At 41.2% G+C, this 20,176-nt stretch overlaps 1 protein-coding gene across 1 annotated transcript in view; it reads right to left on the bottom strand.

Annotated features, from left to right (window-relative positions):
* Positions 1-1,275: 1,275 nt before the first annotated feature.
* Positions 1,276-20,176, bottom strand: part of CRYL1 (crystallin lambda 1) — a 49,718-nt gene continuing 30,817 nt past the window's right edge. The window contains exons 6-8 of the mRNA XM_062514651.1: positions 16,395-16,500; positions 4,296-4,402; positions 1,276-2,652 (exon numbers count right to left, since the gene is read on the bottom strand). Coding sequence (XP_062370635.1) covers positions 2,539-2,652; positions 4,296-4,402; positions 16,395-16,500 — 327 coding nt within the window. The 3' untranslated portion in view covers positions 1,276-2,538. The remainder of the gene's footprint in view (positions 2,653-4,295; positions 4,403-16,394; positions 16,501-20,176) is intronic.

A 20,176-nucleotide genomic window follows, 5' to 3' on the forward strand; every position in this document is an offset into this window, starting at 1 on the left:
AAATAAAACTCGAAATCAGGAAATGCAAACCAGGAGGAAACTTAGGAGGTCTCTGCTGTAACCTCCTGCTCACAGCAGGTCTGAGGTCAGACCAGGCTGCTCAGGGCTTCATCCAGTCAGGACTTGAAAACCTCCAAGTTGGGACTACACCACTTCTGTGAATAAGGTGTGCCTTTGCCTGACTAATCCTCATGGGGCAAAAGGTGTCTCCTGGAGGCTGGAACTCCTACATTTTTGTCAAGAATCCCCCCCGCCTCCTCCACTTATAGCTGTATATCTGTGTGGGAGCTGATGCTCCAAGGTGAGATCTGCTGTAACCCTGTGGAGGAGCTGCTCACTGTACAGAAGTGCTCTGTCTCTAAAGCATCAATCACACTGGAGCACACAAGTTAATACCTTCCTCATTAAAATATTTTATTAATAAGCAAATAATAAAGAGAGCAGCAAATATTTCATGACATGATCAAGTTTTAAAAAATCTAAGAGTAAACAGAAGTACTGCAAGCTAATTAGTTATGACAATGTCATATGCCCTCAAGAAAAACAGGTCAAATCTTGAAAGTAATCAGAACCTTCTTCAGCCTTGACTGAAATGCAAAACCATACACAAAATGAGGAAATCAACCTCATAATTAATTTACTATTCCTTAGTAAGGCCTCAGGAGTGAGGCCTGACCTCTCAGATATGCAGGTTGGGCCAGTCACTGTGGCAATAAAAACAAGAGAAGAAACATGAATTTTTAAAGTATTGGGATAAAGTAATAATTTGAGCTTACAAATTTCCTGTTCACTCCAATGATTATAAGGAAGCAGAGGCTAACCTCTGCACTATGCCTCTCATCCTATGTTTTACCTCCAGAAATGTGTTCTTGGCCCACCACCTGCATCGAGCAATAAAAATTATAGTACATCTCTTTTACTGTGACCTAAGCACAAATAAGTGGGCTTGGTATGTTCATGCAGACATTTCTGCTAAGCTCAAAATGGTAACTAGTAAAGTTACAGCTTTACTAAACAACAGCTTGTTTGTGTACTACATTCTCTATGAAAAAACACATGAGAATTAGCAGAATGACAGCTTAAAATTTCTGCATTTGTACTGTGAAGTTGCATGACCAGCTAGCACAAACTAGCTGCCTAATTCAAGCAGGGTGGGTGCAGCAATGCACTGCTTCAAGTTATTCTTACTATCTGCATTAACAGTAATGCCCCAAGGCTCCAGCTAAGATCAAAGTCCAACTATATTACAAAGTACAGATGTCCATAATAACACTTTGCAGTAGACCAAAACATGCCACTGTAGCACCTGAGGTTGATCCTACTTCCAGGTGTATCCTGTGTTTTTATGTGTGGAGGTGTTGTATCTCCTGAGGGAAGGACAGCAGTGCAGTAAAGCATAAATGCTACATCTAAGTCATTGTATCTTTCCTTCTCTAGGGGACCAAAAGAGCAAATCTTAGAATCATGGAATGGCTTAGGTTGGAAGGGACCTTAAAGATCATCTAGTTCCAACTTAAGATATCTGGGTTCTTTCAGCTACAACTGTTACATTCACTACAGCTGAGTCCTAAAGAAGCAGATCTTGCTTCAACCAATGTATAAAACAGACCTGGCAGCAGAGAGGTGAACTGGTTTCCCAAGATAGTTCAGTTCATGGAGAAAGCCCAGACAGATGTACTACACCATACTGTTTCCCAAACCAGCTACTAAACCCAGATCTCTTATTTCTCACAGATAAGTCATAAAATCGGGCACATAATTATGCAGTGATGCCAAGAGCCAGCATCAAACATCAATGAGCAAAGCCACGGGCTCTCAAGTGCATGGTCTTGAAGACCACGTAGGTCTCTGGTAAGTCTTACAGAACCAGGGGGAGGGGATGGAGGGGGAATTCTGCTCTATTTACTCTCATTTAGATCACCTTATAGGTACAGAAGTGCCAAGGGGAGGGAAAGGAGGAGCAGTTCTTTCCCCTACATTGTGAAACAGTAACAAATTTGAACTGAAGTAACCCTTAACTACTGCTGAGGTCTCAGTTCACTGTTGGGTGAAACCAAGCTTTGCTCAATACAACCTACTCCTATCTGCAGTCACTGCTTTACAAATTAACCTCACTGGCACAGTGACTGGCAGGGGAGAGCTTATTTTCTCCAGTGACAAACAGCTGATGTTTGCCTGTTTCAGATCCCTGCGTTAGCAAATATTGTTCGAGTGCTGAATTCCTAAGCAAGTTGAAAAATGCATTATTTAAAACATGATTGTGTTCCTACAATGCACAATATTAACAGCGCTAAAGCTACTTAATGCTTACAAATCTAAAACATTTGTATAGTAATTTGATAAATTTTAACTGAACTTTTTAATAACTGTTTCTAGTCATTCATGAATTTGGCAAATTTGGACCAAATGTTTCATTGGTCTCCATGTGCATGTATCATTGGTTGCCCATTCAGTCTCCTCTTCCACATGATCAAAAATTTCTGCTTTTTTATGAAGATCTGCTCTTCATTTGGTCTCTCCTGTTAGACAAGGTGCACCTCAGTCAGATTTCATTTGTGTTTTCAGTTTGGCAAGACCGGTGAGACATTCATCTCTCCATTTTCTCCTGGCATCCAGGACTTTTGGAACAGCTGGAATTTTTTCAGACAGTGCCTGGAAGAGAAAATTAAAGATTAATAAATTTCATGTTCTGAGTGAAAAGTTTTTCCCCAGCATTTCTTTCCTTCTTTCCCTGTGTCAGAAACACACAACTATAATTTAGGCTATCATAGGAAATGGGTCACTAATTCTTGCCATAAGTGATTGGAAAGGAACCAACCTGTATGGGAATAAAAATGCTCCCACTTGGATAAGGTTATCCTGAATGTGGCAATGAAGATGACTATAGAAACACCAAAGCATCAGCCTCTTCCCTCATTTTGCTCCACACAGTCTAGTCTCTTTGATAATAATCTTTTATTAAGTAGGAAGGAGACAACCTGGCCATTTGTGTTGCTGAAAATATATTCTGAACCAGATTCCTGCGTGTAGTTCTCCATAAATGAAGTGAGGGATATCATGTTCATAAAAGAATTTTGTCTTAAGAATACCAGTTATAATGAAAACAAGAGGGGAAGACACATAGAAAACTCAGGGAAAAAAATATTTCCGAGTGCACAAAGTTGTCTTAGAAATGCCAAGGAAAAAAAAGTTGTTTTGAGACTGCAGATAGAGACCACAAGGTCATCTTTGCCAAAGTAGGACCTGAGGTCTTAGGCTTAAAAGGCAAGTGTTGAGAAACAGCATAAAACCCGGACCTACTAAAACCTGGACCTACTACCAATGACTGGCAAGATGCAGTCACTCCAGAAAATAATCAGAGGGAGGGATGGAGGAGTAAGGTAAAAGCTTCTGATTGCAAATGACCCCAAAATTATTATTCATTGTTATTACAAGGAGTCTATGTTATTTAAGCATAAAAGAGTATCTTTCCTCAAAATGTATTAACATAAATATGGACACAAAACACTATCTTCCAGACAGGTTGCCTCTGTATTTGGAATTAATCTCTGAGAGCCAATCAGAAATGATTCAACCCCTACACATGTTCTTTAGTGAATCATTAAAAAAGGCACCTTTTAGGAGGCAGAGTTAGGAAATGACAACACTTAAGTTGATTCCTATGGTCATTCAAAATGACTACGTAGTGAGTATAAACAAATTCTGGACTTAGAAATGTTAATACATAAACCAGATTCCAATCCAGAACAGCACTTAAACACATTTTGTCTTTAAACATGCAAGTAACCTTATCACACTGCTCACATGCTTATCTTAAACACATATTTGCACACCTTACAAACTGGAACTCTGGTTTGTAAAGTATAAAAAGAGCACCCAGAAGATAAAAGCTACAGGTTTATGCAGGGAGATGGACTATGAGGAAGACACAGGATGAATATTCATGTAGGAAAGGAGGCTGAGCATAATATGATAAGAGGAAGGAAGTGGTAAGGAATAGCATGGAGGATTAAATGCCAATAACCCACAGTTGTTAGCAGCTGACTCATCTGTCTAGTAGTAATGTTACTGGTAATAATGCGACTACTAGTTCACTTTCCCATGATGTATTGTCCAAGTGCTTTCAAAAAGGACTCACAGGCATGCTGTACTGATTTTTCTCTTAAAGTACACATTGATGCAATAAATACAGACTAAAGATACCTCCAGCAGTAAACTGAAATAGTACAAATGTTAAAATAAAAACTAACATTCTTTGTTCTGAATGTCACTGTTTTTATCAACTCTGTATTTACCTGATTGACTTTCTGCACAGTTTCACCTGAAAATTCTGGAACTGGCCCAAAGGTGTTCAGAACAAGTCTCATTCCTTCAGCATATCTTTCACAATAATTTGAAACACCTGAAAATAAGAGTAAAAAGTTACATTTCAACAGAAATTCCTATTTAAAGTCAGTAAGGCTGCCTGTGCTTAAGCATTGTCTTAAATCAGAGACCCAAAAAATGGTCTGCTCTTATGATTGAGACACCTACCTGTCATCAAGGAAAAATGGATTCTATCCACCCCATTTCCATGAAGATTATTTAGGACATGGCTGCACTGCAAAACCAATGAATGTCACACACCAGCAGGCAATACTGTGTGAGGGTGTAGTGCACAAACACGAATATACCTGTGCTGTGTTCTTTGTGACCAGAAAGCTTCCATGACTAGGGTCCATGAGGAGAATGTTCTCACCTCTCCTCCTGGTCAGCATGTGTCATATCTTGAAGCATTCCTGTCATTATTTTTATTTATTAACCTGGAGTGTATAAAGAACAACATGGCTTGGGGGAAAGCATCAAAGGCATGGAGATACAGGTGGCCTCCAGTGAAGGAAAAAGGCTAAAGGAGGAACAGATGGATCTTGTAGATCAGTATCTTGCAACCCCTCACTGGGGTTAGAGACAGGGATTTGGCTTTTATAACCCTCTCTGATGGCTGATCACTTCTAGGGTGAGACAGGATTCACCTGACAAAGTGAAGAAAAGGCATCTTTGCCAAAACCCTGGGCCCATCCGGTGAGAAAACCTTTGTATCAGGAGCAACTGAGGTGTGTGGGGATGGCTCACACAACTGGAGAGATACACACTGCAAGATAGCACATCCCCTCCTTGTCTATCTCTGTTACAGGGCAGCTCAGATCTGTGGAGCTATTCCATGGGAAGGACGACCGGCTGAGTGAGAACCTGTGGACAGGCCAGTAAAGCACAGCATCCTCCAAGGGCAGAAACAATCCATCCTGATATTCAGGAAGACAAGTACATGTATCAAAAAATTTGCTTGCATGAGTTCCAGTGCTAAAAGATGTCATACAGCAGTTGGAAGGAGGGACAGGCTGTAAAGAAGACATTTAAAAACACCACCTAGGCATGTAGGAGTGGTGTAAGGAAAGCCAAAGATCAGCTCCAGTTGAAACTTGCAAGGATGTCAAGGGCGACAAGAAGGACTTTTACTGTTAGTAATAGCCCTTATTGTTACTAGCATGCCCTTGCAAGTCTGCTTTCTACTGTACTTTAAACATTAAGTCAGTCAATGCATCAATGTCATCACAAGATCTTCAGATGACTGAAGGCAAACATTGCACCCATCTTTAAAAAAAGGTAAAAAGAAAAAAAGCTGGGATACTACAGGCCAATCAATCTCCCTTCTGTCCCTGAGAAAATTAAGAAGGAAGTCCTCTTGAAAGAAATTCCTAGACACAGGAATGAGAGTATGATTGTGACAACAGCACGTAGTCTCTAATGGGTACACCATAGTGTAAATCATGCCTAATTGACTTTGTTGCCTTTTGTGATTAAATAATTGTTTATAAAAAATAGGAAAGTAGTGGATAACATCTCAACTTCAGAAAGGCATCTGACACGGTCTTTCATAATATTCATGTATCAAAGTTAGGACATTAGGGTCTGTCTGTCTGGACAATTAGATGGAAAAAAATGGGTTGGACACATAGGCTCAGATGTAGTGGTTAATGGATTGCACTCCACCTGCAGACCAGCAAAAATGGAGCATTGCAGGAACCCCTCCTGAGGCCTGCACTGCTTAACAAAACATGCTCATAATGTTTGTGAATAGTATCAAATTGGGTAGGAGTGGCAGCTAGAGGGATATGGACCAGTTGATACACTGAATGGCAGGACTGCCTTTAGAAAGGTTGGAGGAATAAGCCAATATAAAACTTCAACAAGGACATGTGCAAGATCCTGCACCTCAGAAGGAAGAGCTCCTTGCAACAACACAGGCTTGTGAACTCCCAAGAACTCCTGGTAGTGGCAGTCAGCAAGCTGCACGTGAACCAAGAGTGTGCCCTGGCAGCAAAGAGGGCCAACAGCCTAGGCTGTGTTAACAGACTGAATGTTAATTAACAGTAGACTGAAGGAAGCAATTAACACTCTTTACTTAGCATTCATTAGACTGCATCCACAAATACTGCATTCAGTTTGGGACTCCCCAGTACAAAAAAACACTGACAAAACAGAGCAATTCCAGCAGAAGCCATCAAAACAGTGGTGCCTGGAGCACTTGTCCTGAGAGGAGCAGCTGAGGGATCTGGGTTTGTTCGGCCTGCAGGAGAGATGGCTTTGGGGCAACCTACCAGCAGCTCCCCAGTGCTGCAGCAGAGCTTGTGGGGAGGTCAGTGAGCACACAGAACCAGGCTCTTTACGTTTGTTGGACAGCAGAAGGACAAGGGGCAACAGGCACAATTTGATATGAGGGGTTCAGACTGAACACTCAAGCACTGGCACAGAGGTTGTGCAGTCTCTACCCCTGGGGTTTTTCAGGACTGTATGAAATCCTGAGAGCTTGATCTGACCTCAGGACCTTCACACAGGATCTGTGAAGCTCTTAAACACATGGTCAGAGAACCTGAGAACCAGCTAACTGATAATAACAGGCAAAATGGCAATCAGGTAGACCTTGGCTGAAATACAGAAAGACCCAGCTTCCATCAGCTCCAGTAGGAATCTCTAAACCATTATTGTTGAGGCACTAGAGAGTATGAAATCATACATACACCAAAAAGAGAAATCAGTCACTCAGTCAGACACACATATCTAGTAGACTTTTCCGTGCTATTAATTACCACATAATCAAGAAAGGATAAGGCAGCCTTTCCCAATCAGGACGTCAGGAACTGCACCACAACAGTAAATGAGCACTGCTTGCCTGGCAGTAAACAAGCTGACACTGATAAAAATCACAGAATCAACTAGGTTGGAAAAGATTTTGAGATCATTGAGTCCAACCTATCACACCTATGTGGATTATCCTGATGATCACCCCAGATCTGAGAAGTTCTGGACATCTACTAAAGGCTTCTGAGAACCATAGAGACTGAAAAATTTGGATACTTAATTCTATTTTTATTAGCTACTTATCAAAGCAAAGAGGAGAAACAAGCAAAAGAAAGACAAGCAGTTAATTACAGTTACCAACTCTTCCATGAAGATTCAGGAGATCGTACAGACTGAGAAGTATGAACAAGAACTGTTCATGGTTTTATCAAACAACAAAATGCAGGAAATATAAAGTGGGTAGGCCTGACTATGACATAAAAGAATGTAAGTCAGGTCAAGAGTCATTAAGTGATCTCTTTCCTCAACAGATCCCTGGAATGCAATACAGTAGGATATCAATACCTTAGAAGTCACACCTGCCCAACCCTAAAATGGCTGAGGTTGGAATGAATGAATGGAAACCTCTGACTACTGCCAACCATATATCATAAATAACACTGCTTAGACAGCTCAACACGCCTGAAATCGCTGAACTACAGGGTTTCTGAAAGGCCTCTGAGGTCAGTAGGAAGATGGAGAACACTCTTGTTTCTGGGTCAAAGAAGAACTTTCAAGGGACAAAGCCTCAAGGAAGTATTAAATTTCCTTCAGCACTCTGAAGTCATGATGACCATCAGCTAAACAACTGAAAGGACAGAACACGAGAATATGGCCATTGCATAAAAACAACTTGGGGAGATTTGAGAGTATTCCACTATTTTAAAAATGGACTAGAAACATTCTCCAGTGTCTGAAGGAAGGAGGAAGCTCTGAGAAAAACAGCAGCCTTGTTAAATAGCTTGAACCTATATTTGGTGCCAAGAGTGTGACAACCAGTATTCAGTCAGTCTGCTTCCTTGTGTTATCTACCCATGGAGCATATACATTCCTAGAATACCACCTGGCACCTTCTGGCTTTCCCCAACACAAGAAGGAATGTCAGTTAGCCATACAGGTATATTGGTTTTCTAATTATACAGAAAATTAGCATTTTGCTCAATTTTCTTGATTGACACACAGACAGAAAGATTGCCTAGTGGGCTTCAAAACATCCCTGGCAGGAAGTGAGATTCAGGAAGAGAAGCATTACTGTGGGATGTGGAACAGGCTGTGATATCATCCAATCTCTTCATTGGGGGAAGAAGCAGAGACCACCATCCACTTCCATAATCACTCTGGAAAGGACCACTGCTTATCAGGGTTTTCTGACCATACCCTGCCATTAGCATAAGTGTTTGCCTATTACATTTTAACATCTGGGCTCACAGACTTTGGCACCTGAAGCCAGCCCAGACTGACCTACCAGGGATATGCTATCCACGTGAGCAATCCTGGGAACCGAAGACAATGCTGTACAAGACTCATGCACCAGCCACAAGACAGAGCAAAAATGTTCCCACATCATGCAATATCACAGAATGTTCCCAGATGCAGAAGTAGAAATGACTGCGGCAGAAGAGAGCAGATTTATTCTGCCAGCAGCTGTTGCTAGCTGGACAATGACAAAATTGAAAAAGGCAGCTCAGTCAAATATAGCAATTCAAGCAAATCCCCATGAGCAACTGGCAATGGAAGGAATGGTGAACTGAGTAGTGTCAGTTACCAGTTATTCTGGTGTTTACCCAGCTGATACAGGTCTATGACACTTAGACCGAATAGTTTAGATTTGGTCCTTTTCCAAATGTCAACGGGAACCTTTCAAACACCTGGCAAGCTTGTGCAATAATACCATAGATATGAGTATTTTACTTGTGGTAGTCATGAGAATGTAGAATAGAAAACTGCACCAGAAGTCTTTTTCACAAGCCTCAAGTGCATTAGTATTTTGGGAAAGCTGAATGCTTGGATATGGCTGAACAATTTACCTGCTGAGTATGAACTCCTGAGCTGGACATAGCCTTTAAAGCTCACTCAGTCAGCTAGACCTGGAAATCAATCTCCTACTGGCAGTTCACCTACTACTTGAATGAATCAGAACAATTTCTGGGTGGGTTTAGCTGATCAATGCAGCAGAGACGTGCCAAATGCAGGCTGGGTAACAATTCACCCGCTGCAAGTAATGTCTGAACGGAAAGAAGCCTTACGCAACGTCAGCAAAAGAGGAAAAAGTGAAAAAAAAGTTAAGGGTCTAGAGAAGAGCAGCAGTGTTAGTACAGCTGACCTCAACATTGTGGCTGACATAGTAACATGCAGGCACATATGCTGCATGCCAAGCAGGGGGTGGGCACTGAAAAATCTTTCAAGTTTCAAGTGAAATCAATAGACCAAAAGTTAGAATACACACAGTCTCACTCAAGGATTAAAAAAAAATCAATAGCTCAAAATTAATAATTCAAGATAGTTTTCCCAGTGTGAACCGCAATTTTAATTTGATTCCTGTAATCAGAATCAACTGATTGAACACCTTCTTGAAGCTGGCACTTTAGCAATAGGAAATATTGCTGGAAAAAAATCACTTTGTTCTTCAACTGCAAACTCATAGCAAATATTTGACTCCAGGCCTTTAGACTTAGGAGTCCTTTGGTTCAAGGATCAGAGGTATTGCAAAGGTGGTTGAGGAGAACCTTGGCTGGAGCATAGGGACAAGAAGGAAAACAAATATGACAGAATCTCTTTAATCCTTCTTGATACTACCCAGGGAGCAGCTTAAGCTGGAAGAATTAGCATTGCCAAACAGTGTGAAACAGAAAGGAGCACCTGGGAGATGGAGAAACAGCAAGATGGCAAATGGGGTTGATAAAAACAACCATCTCTTTTTGCATGCCACTGCTATGCCCACTCTGTGCCTCACTATCTCCAACTGAAGAACAAGAATGACACAAGATGCATCTCGGACAGAGGAAGAGGATGATGGCTCCCTCTTGTCTGTGTGGTTGGCTGGCCCCCTGTCTAAACCTTCACCTTTCTTGTACACACTCACCTCATCAATGTTGGAGGAAAGAAGCCATGGGAGAAGGCAGATGTTGCAGCAGGCAACTGAGAACTATGAACACAAAACAGAAACACCTCCAGGGAAGGTAGGAGTTTCCTGAATCTTCCTTCCACCACTTAGTTACAGCTACGGCAGGGGGTGAAAGAAGAGGAATGAGTTCCAAATTCTGAGGGGGCAGTATATGCAGGATTATAGAGATGAAAAGGGGAATACTCTATCTTCCTTGAAAATCCCAAACTGTCTCAGCATTTCTGACTTCTACAGTCTAGTTACAAGAACGTGTTACCACAAGCTAGACAAAGACATTGATTCAAGGTTCTTCAGCTGCCCATATGTATCTAGGACACACAAGGCTCCAACACTGGAATAAGCTGCTGCTTATTAAGTTTCGATGAGAGTCCAGGCAGTTTCCAAAATGGCTAATGAACTGTCCCACAAGAATTTGTTCTAATAACCACATGAAGGTTTGCAGATCCTTACCTGAGGACTTGCACTGGTGTGGTGCAAACATGGTTACTGCTGCAATGCCTCTAGTTGCATCACCAAGATGAATACAGTACTGATGAAGGAAAAGGAACTCAGGACAGACATTTAGCTTAGAAACATGCATAAATGCTTCACTGCCCTGAGAGAAAACACAAGTGAAGTTCATAAAGAGGATAATGGCTGTAGCAGTAGCAAAAGAGACGTGAAAACACAACAGAATAAAATGTAGTATATTCATGCATTATAGTTTGTAAGCATCTTGAAGTATCAGCTTCTTGTATGCTGTCTCATCCCTTTCTCTTCACAAGAAAGACATCAGGCATGAGGGCTGAAGGATACAAGCAAGCAAACTTGGTAAACCAACCTACCAAGGCACCGAGACACCTGTGAGAGGGAACAAGAGTCAGGAGCAAGTGTCACTGGCAAGTATTTGGCACTGACAAGGAACGTGCCAAAGAGAGGGTGTTCCACCATACTGAATATTAACTTGATGACTTTCAACCTGATAAACAGCATATTAAGATACTGTAATGACTCAAAGAGAGGAGGCACAACGGTCAAGCCACTGATGCAATAGCATCAACAATTTGAAAAGACTGGGGTGGGGTTAACTTTAGCATATAAAATCTAAGAAGAGGCTGCAGTGAAAGATGAGTATGGATGACAACAGAAAAAAAGGCAAATATATTTTAACAGAAAAAGGGAATATCATGGAGGAATCTGATATGGTTAGATTACATTCAGAGAAACAAACATCCCAAACTTTTTTAATGATACAGGGATTACATTTCTAGACATTACAGCTCCAAGCACAACTTTCTAAATGTAATCCTATCTTGATCAAGGGTGTGTCTGAACATAGATGCATGCTCTGTGTTAGGGTGTGAATTGACAGGATGTTTTGCACACTACATTAATTGCCATATGAATTCACTTATGGCTGTAGTTACACAAATACTTGGAACTACACTGAAACAGTGGTAGCACCAAAAAGAGTTTTGTTTTCTTTGTGCCAGTGTTACCATCTCAACAGCAATGCACAAGTACTTCTGCAGGCCTGCTGGATCAAGGAATTAAACTGAGTCATTATGAACTGCTTGTTTTTTAAGATCAGTTTCAAACTTGGGATGAATTCCTCAGCCTGAGCCACTTGGTAATCATACACATTCTTTCATTAATGTATTAAGATGTGTTCTTTGTGAACCATCTATAATGACTTGAGGAATAAGGCATAAAGAATTCCTGTGCAAAGTCATGTGTTCCTTTCAGAAAGCAGAGGGAACTACTTTACACCTAAGAGCCCACAGAAGGAAACTGGTGCAGAGCAGCCAGTATCCTGAAAAATTTGTATCTTGACTTATGGCATATAAACTCTTTCATACAGAAAAGCCTTGCAGCTCCACAGGGGCAAACAGCACTTCTAGAAGGGCTATAAACTGCTTTCATCAGCCTATTGGGAAGGGAATTGAATGCATGTAAACATGTATGAAATACATGGTGTGTTTATGAAAATTCAAAGGATTTGTATGATTATATACCACTGTGATACTTCATCTCAGTAATGCCCTCTTACTAGTATCCTGAATTGGGTTGAGATAGTTCATTATCCTAAAACATAACACATAGACTGGACAGAAAAGAAGGTAATCTTCCTTTTCTTAGATACTGCTGCCTTAGAGGTGCTCACATCTGCTGACCAGCTTGCAGTACAAAAGCTCCTGAACTGGGTTAAAGCTTGGTTTGCTCCCTTCAGCAGCACTGAAGTAGTGGTTACAGCAATGGAAATAATCTCTGCTATTGAACCAGCCAGCATATCTGTTTAGAGTAATTCTTAGAAACCACACCTGGCTGTCTTGCCCAACAAAACAAGTAAAATTTCCTCTCTATGAACTATGACTTATGAATCTCCACTCTTTCCTTTTCATATTTTGTGCTTTTCACACAGCACAATCATTCTGCTGCTATCATCCAAAACCAATTGAGCTGGCAGGTGCTTCTAAGATGTGCAAGTATTCCCACTTTCTGTAAGAGAAACACAATTGTGATCATGAAGACTCATTTCTAGCTTACTGGATATGCGTACTTACTTTATGGGGACCATTCATCAGCCCCAATTTCCACATAACTCCTACAGACACCTGTATGAATATCTCAGTGAGTGTCAGGTATGGTGTTTATATAAATGCAGGAGAGAAAATGGCAACAAAGATCCTTCAACCTCCCCCCCATCCAGCTCTTCTGCTAATACTGGCAGTTTAGATCGAGTTCCAATTATAGTTCACTAAATAACCTATTAATAAAATAACTGATCAAAGCCAGTTGTGAAATATATATGAAGAACTTTTGCTGCAAACCTGTAAAACACAGGATATGATCACCTGCTTCTACAGATTATTGCTTGCAAGGGCTTGAAAAAAAAAAAAGAAGAAATGAGATTTCTCAAGAAACAAGAGATTAGGAGTTACAATCTCACTGAGGCTGAACCATCTTCACTATATTCACAGACTGCCCAGGATATGTACAGGTGGGATGTTGTGTCTGCCAACATAATCCCACAATAGGAAACAGTACTTCAATACTGCCTGTAATGAAGTCTACTGATCTTCCTTGTAAAAGACTTAACAGCATTTCTTGTGACGGTGGCATGTGAAATCACACAAGGACAAGCTCAAAATCTGAAACAGATATCAATATTAATTTTATTTGCTGAAATCAACAATCAGCTTTATATTATTATGCAATTTGTGTATGCTGTTTTCCTCCCCAAAGCAGTTTCCTTCCTGTCTGTTGCAATTCAGTCCTCAAACTGTTGTTGCTGTCTCTGCTCCTTTTAATGACTTGACACTGTCATTTTATTCCATGTTCAAGGCTGTTGGCTCACTGCCATATAGCCAGCATTCTTAATATTCATGAATTGATTAAATGGTAACCTAAAGTGGCCTAGATAATAGGTTTGATGGGATAATTTATGAATATGGAGGAAAGCATGTAAGAACTAACAGAGGCAAAAAGTGACATGAGCCCATAGGAAGTTCGTGGGAGGATCTTGATGTATGCATCCCACAGGGAAAGAAGAAACACTGATCTCAGAAAAAATAATTGGAATAAACTTATTCAAATCCGAACAACGTCACATTACCCTAACAAAACAAAACAAAAGAAAACAAAAGGGATTCTCCCACAAATAACATTATTTCTCTCACATGCTTCCTTCATCCTTCCTACTGATTTAACAAAGAGTTTAAGACTATGGGCAACTAATATAACTGTAAAAAAAGGGCAGCTGCTGTGAAGCTGATAGGCTACTGAAAAGGATAGAGGTAATTTCTTGTATCTACCTCTACTTCTTTCCACTAATAAAAAAAACCAAAACAGTATTAGTACAATGGATCAGATAAGGCTGTCATAGAATCATAAAGTCATTTGGGTTGGAAAAGACTTCTCAGATCAAGTCCAGCTGTTAATCCAACACTGCCAAGCTCACCAGTAAACCATGTCCCTGACTGCCACATCCACGTCTTTTCAATACCTCCAGGGATGGTGACACAACCACTTCCCCAGGCAGCCTGTTCCAATGCTTAATAACCTCTTCCATGAAGATTTTTTTCCCAATATCCAGTCTAAACCTTCCCTGGTACAACTCTATGCCATTTCCTCTTGTCCTGTCACTCGTTACCTGGCAGAAGAGGCTGACCCCCCCTGGCTCCCCCCTCCTTTCAGGCAGCTGTAGAGTGATGAGGTCCCCCCTGAGCCTCCTTTTCTCCAGGCTGAACACCCCCAGCTCCCTCAGCTGCTCCTCACAGGACTTGTGCTCCAGACCCTTCCCCAGCTCCGTTGCCCTTCTCTGGACACGCTCCAGCCCCTCAATGTCTTTCTTGCAGTGAGGGGCCCAGAACTGAGCACAGGATTGGAGCTGTGGCCTCAGCAGTGCCCAGCACAGGGGGACGGTCACTGCCCTGCTCCTGCTGCCCACACCACTGCTGATCCAGGACAGGATGACATTGGCCTTCTTGGCCACCTGGGCACACCCTGGATCATGTTCAGCTGCTGTTTGCCAGCACCCCCTGGTCCTTTTCTGCCAGGCAACTTTCCAGCCACTGCCCCAGCCTGTAGCACTGCCTGGGGTTGCTGTGACTCAAGGGCAGGACCTGGCACTTGGCCTTGATGAACCTCATACAACTGACCCTGGTCCTTTGATCCAGCATGTCCAGATCCCTCTGCAGAGCCTTCCTGCACTCCAGCAAATCAACACTCCCACCCAACTTTGTGTCATCCACAAATTTACTGAGGCACACTTGATCCCTTCATCCAGATCAATGAAGATATTAAACAGGACTGGGCCCAACACTGAACCCTGGGGGACACCACTCTAGTGACCAGCTGAATGTAATTCCATTCCCCACCACTCTCTGGGCCCAGCCATCCAGAGAGTCTTTTGAGTGAGTAGCCAGTTTCTCCTGGAGAATGCTGTGGAAAATGGCATCAAAGGCTTTACTAAAATCCAGGTAGAGAATATCTTTTTCCTCATCCACTAAGCAGATCATCTTGCTTTAGAAGATCAGGTTAGTCAAGCAAATCCTTGGCAATGAAGAGGAGGTCCATATTATTCCACATTATGTGAAGCAATACGGGGCAACCAAAGAGAAGTTGGCACTGGCAGGGAACTATGAACATAAGTCATCACATGTCCTGACATCAGCAATTTTGATTGAAACTGTCTCTGATGAGAGCAAGAGCCTGAGTCACTCCGTGAGCACATCAACAGGAGCAGCTCTAGACTTGGAGACAATGTACCTGCAAGTGCAGGAGTGAAGCAATACTTCTCATAATTCAAGCTACTGAACCAGTTGACAAGGTACTGCTGTGGAAGTGGTTCAGTGCACAAGTGTACTGCAGCATTGCTCAAAAGACCCAACAGCAGAGCAGGAGCCTACCATGTCAGAAACAACACACAAGCAAAATAAAGACACAGCCCATAATACAAAGAGCTAGTGTTTAGTTGATCTTAATTTTTATAAAGTTTTTGTTGTTTGTTAAAATCTTTGCGAAAACCTTCGTGATGCTGATCCATAATTTTTATTTCATTTTACGCAATTCACTTATGCAAGACAGATGTCAAATGGCTACTTGACTGCTTTGTCAAGTCAGCTTTGTACGCACAGGATTTTGCTGACAAAAGCAGTTTTATTTCACTCAGGATATAAGCTTAAAGCACAGCAGCTCCAGGGATATTCACATCATAACTTTTCTACAAATTCAGCAGCAGGAAGGTACTAATCTATGGAAAGTGATTTTCTGTTGACACTGGATTATCAGCTAAACTTTTTCAATAGTTTTTTTACCTGACACTCAGACAGTTCTGAACTATGGCTACAGCAGTGTTAACAAGGTACTCTGGGATGAATCTTGGAAAAAACTGATTACACAGCTAGTGTTTTAATAGCTTGTCATCTTTCATCTGATCATTTGTAACAGGATAATCAATATTCATTTCCTTCCATTGACCTCACGTTTTACGTAAGTTTTCCTTTCCATTACATTAAAAAAGAGACATGTCATAGTTGCAGCAATCCTAACCTGTTTGTTACATAACTTTTCCAGAGTCTTGTGCAAAGCAAGCCTTCCCTTCATATTTATAACATTTTACACTACCTACCTTCTGCATTAAGATGCATGGTTTCCAGAGGTCCAATAAATGCATATCGCATCCCCAATCCATCAGACATCACAAGGTCTAGATCAGTAGGAGATATTACTCCTTCCTAAGCAGCAAAAGTACAACAGGAAGATTGGTGAATGTTTACTTTTAACGCAAATTTTCCCATTTTTTTGTATATATTTAAAAAATTGGAGGAGCAATGTAAACTAAGGCTAGAAATAGCAGTTAAGATTGCAAAGAAAAGAATACAACTGTTTGCCAGAAATGTCTATCTATTGTGCAAGCCTTCCTATGGTTCAACATAAGCAGTCATTCATATCTCTAGGACTGTACTTTGTATTCCCAGAAACCCAGAATTGGAGAAGAAAGCAAGCACAACACTTTTAATACAAGACCAAAAGAGTTTGTCATGTCCAATTACTATACCAACCCTTTTAAATACAGAAATTTTGGCTAAATGTTATATCTCCCTTCATATTCTCTTAGTTCAGGACTTTTGGACAGAGTCCCAATTAGCAGAATGGCGATGCACCAGTGGGTACTGCTCCTGAGGCCACCTGCAAAAAAGGCTGGGTCCAAACATGCAGGCAATGCAGTCGCCAGTCCCTCCCACAAAACTCACCAAACATTCACCATACCCAGCCTCAACTTGCCCAGGGTTCTTGAGTTCATTGCCAGCCTCACATCTCAAGAGCTGGCAGGATACGGAGCAAGTGAAATGAAGCATTTCTCATGTTAAAAGCTGAGCATTGCTATTCCACCCACATGTAGCACTTACAAGAATGTCAATGCCTCCATCAGGTTGGGGCAAGCACAGAAAGGCTTGTAAAAAATTATTCACAGCTCTTTACCTGAACAGATTTACTTGAGAAGAATACTATTTATTACATGAGTTAGTTTTCTACCTACTAGAAAGATATGAATCAGTGAAGACTTGTTCTAACAACTTCATCAGATAAAGCTTGATTTCAAGAACTTGTCCTCTTTATTCTCAGAGACATGAAAACATTTCCTTCTGGGTAGGAAAATGGAAGAGATGCTGAACTGCTTCTAATTATCTTTGCACCCTACTCTGAGGTGGCTTGGCCTACTCAGTGCCTCTTCCTTGACAAGCCCTTTTAAGCTTCAGAATACTCATACTCATTTACTCATCTGCTTGGACAAAACCGCATCATTTTCTGTTAAATACCTCTCTTGCAGGGCCCTATCTGAATGCTCCTTTGTATCACACAGTCATGGGCTTAGAGTTATGGGCACACAGGACAGCTCTTCTGATCTGTAGTAGACATTGACATCTGAGCTAGACATCTAGACTCTCTTTATAATCACCAGGGAGGAAAAGGAAATCAGCATCTTAAAGCAGGCATCTAGAGTAGGTAATATGAGTTGTGTCCTAGAAGGACCTAATTCTCCTCACTGACTGAAAGATGAGTAAGAAGGTTAGATATCACTGCCTACTTTTTCAATATCCCGTCTTAAATGAGCTGTATCTTACCCACAGTGTCTTCCTGTGTCCATCATTTACATCACCTACAGCTACTTTAAAAGAAACTTAAAAGCCACAAATCAACGTAACTTCTACAGCTGGCCACAGACATCAAGTTTCATCATCTTGGGCTTAAATTGAGACTTTTATAGGTTAACCTCAAGACTCAACCTTTTAGTAGGCATTATTCCTATCAAAACCAAATGCCTGTCTGAATCTCTGTTGCAGAACTCTACCTTGAAAACACTGACATAATTATTAAAATCTATGTACCATATATGGAACACAGGTCTCCTAACAATTAGCCACAAAATGGCAGGGAGAAGAAAGCATTATTTTCTTCAAATTAAAGGTAAAACATAGACATGGTAAAATAACTCATTTAGAGGTGGATAGAAAGGTCTGCATAAAGACAGAACTAAACAAAAACCTCAGAGAGAATTCAGATTACAAACCAGCATTAGGGTAACTAACACAGGCACCATACGTTCTGTTAAAGCTTTTTCCCCTGACATGGCAACACAACTTTTCTGAACAACATCAGCAAAGTCAACAAAAGTGTTCTTCTGTTGGGAGTGCTTCATCCAAACAATGCGTTGTGCTGGTAAAGCTGTGCTTGATGAGTGGTGCCCCATTGGCCCCCCCTCCCCCGCCCCATTTGACATGGATTTGTGGACAAAAGACTAACCACAAATTCCAGACAGGCATTTGAACCACAGCAGCAGTTAAAAACTGTAAACATACTGTTAAAAGAGTTAACAGGCTCTTGAAGCACTTCAGAATCATTGCAAATTAATTTCCAAATTAATAACTTACTTTCTTTGGATACCACAGTCCTTAGCTATTATACTGGTATTTGAAGACTTGGTGCCCTCAGAATCATGAGATGGGTGCTTTGCTCTTGGTCTTTTGACTATAGCTACAGTTCTATGTTTACAGCTGCTAAAAGGCAAAAATTGCTGCTACCAGAAGGAAACATGACAGACCCCTTCAGCTGAGGGATACAGTGTTCTACTGAAAATGAGCTCCACTTCTTCCTGTCACAAAGACCCTTCTAAAGAAAAGCTTTTCACTTCTTCTCTTCATAAATTAAGAGCACATAAATTATAAACAAGTTAGACCTTCCTATTCTAGGGAATAATCCTCCTCCCATTTATGATAAGGACATCATAAATTGGTGGAATGATTCATCAGGCTGCAAGGTCAGTAAGGTGTCTTCCACAAGGATTGGTGTTTATGCTAAGAACTAAACAAGAAAGAGCTCCAATCCAGTTTCACTAAGTGTAGGTGTGAATTCATCTTCCCAAGAGGATTTTTCATCCTGGATTACCCTTCTGGTAAACCTCTGCCTCCAGCACTTGTCAGAGGGAAGGGGAAGCATGTTAAGAGTTCACTAGAAGCTCTGAAAGGTACAGAATTAAGACTTAAAATAAATTTCACCAAAATTCTCAGTGATCCCAATGGCCAGTCAAATTGCAAAACCTAGATGATGTCAGAACCCTCCACACTTCTTATCACTGTATTTATATACTACAATCCCATTTTCCTGAGATTTTAACCTCCAGGGATACCACTGGATTATCCTAATGAGCCCTTGGTACTTTATTAGTGCTTGTCCCTATGCAGGGACCCTTTTCACCTTTCCAGAAACCTGTGGTAGTTCTGCAGTCTCCAGCATTAGGCTCTGACCCAACCTGCTTGGCTTTAATCAGCAGTCTTTCTTTCCATCTCTGAGTCACACCCACATCACAACTTCTGTGAAGGACTTGGTTTGGAATCATACCAAATGCAATGGCCAAAAAACATCACAATCTTACTTTTTCTGATTCTACCAATTCACCCTGTTCTACTCACTCTGGTCTGTTACAGTTATTCTGGACTTCACTGCCTCCTGGACCACATACTTTCTGTTTCCAAATCTGCCACTTCATTATCTGTATTACCCAAATCCAGTATCCCTTTTTTGTCTTTCTGACTGCCACTAATATATGCATTCTGTCTCAGCACTACTTGTTACACCCTCCTGTTCACTATCACTTCAATCAAGTCCCTTCCATCCACACCCTGATGAGATCTTTTTCCAATCCTGTCTGTTTGAGCATATGACTTTTCTCCCATATCCCTCTACGTCTTTCCATTTCATAATGTTTAAGAAACTTGTTGTCCTACACACTTCACACCTCCTTGCTTTGTTGGCCTTTATCTTCCTTCTTCCATGTCACCCTCACTCACCTCACTCTGTAAGAAACACTTAGTATCAACACTATTTTTCTTCCTGTCCCTTTACACTTTG

Source organism: Cinclus cinclus, chromosome 2 (genome assembly GCF_963662255.1).
Source record: "Cinclus cinclus chromosome 2, bCinCin1.1, whole genome shotgun sequence".
Taxonomy (NCBI): Eukaryota; Metazoa; Chordata; class Aves; order Passeriformes; family Cinclidae; genus Cinclus; species Cinclus cinclus.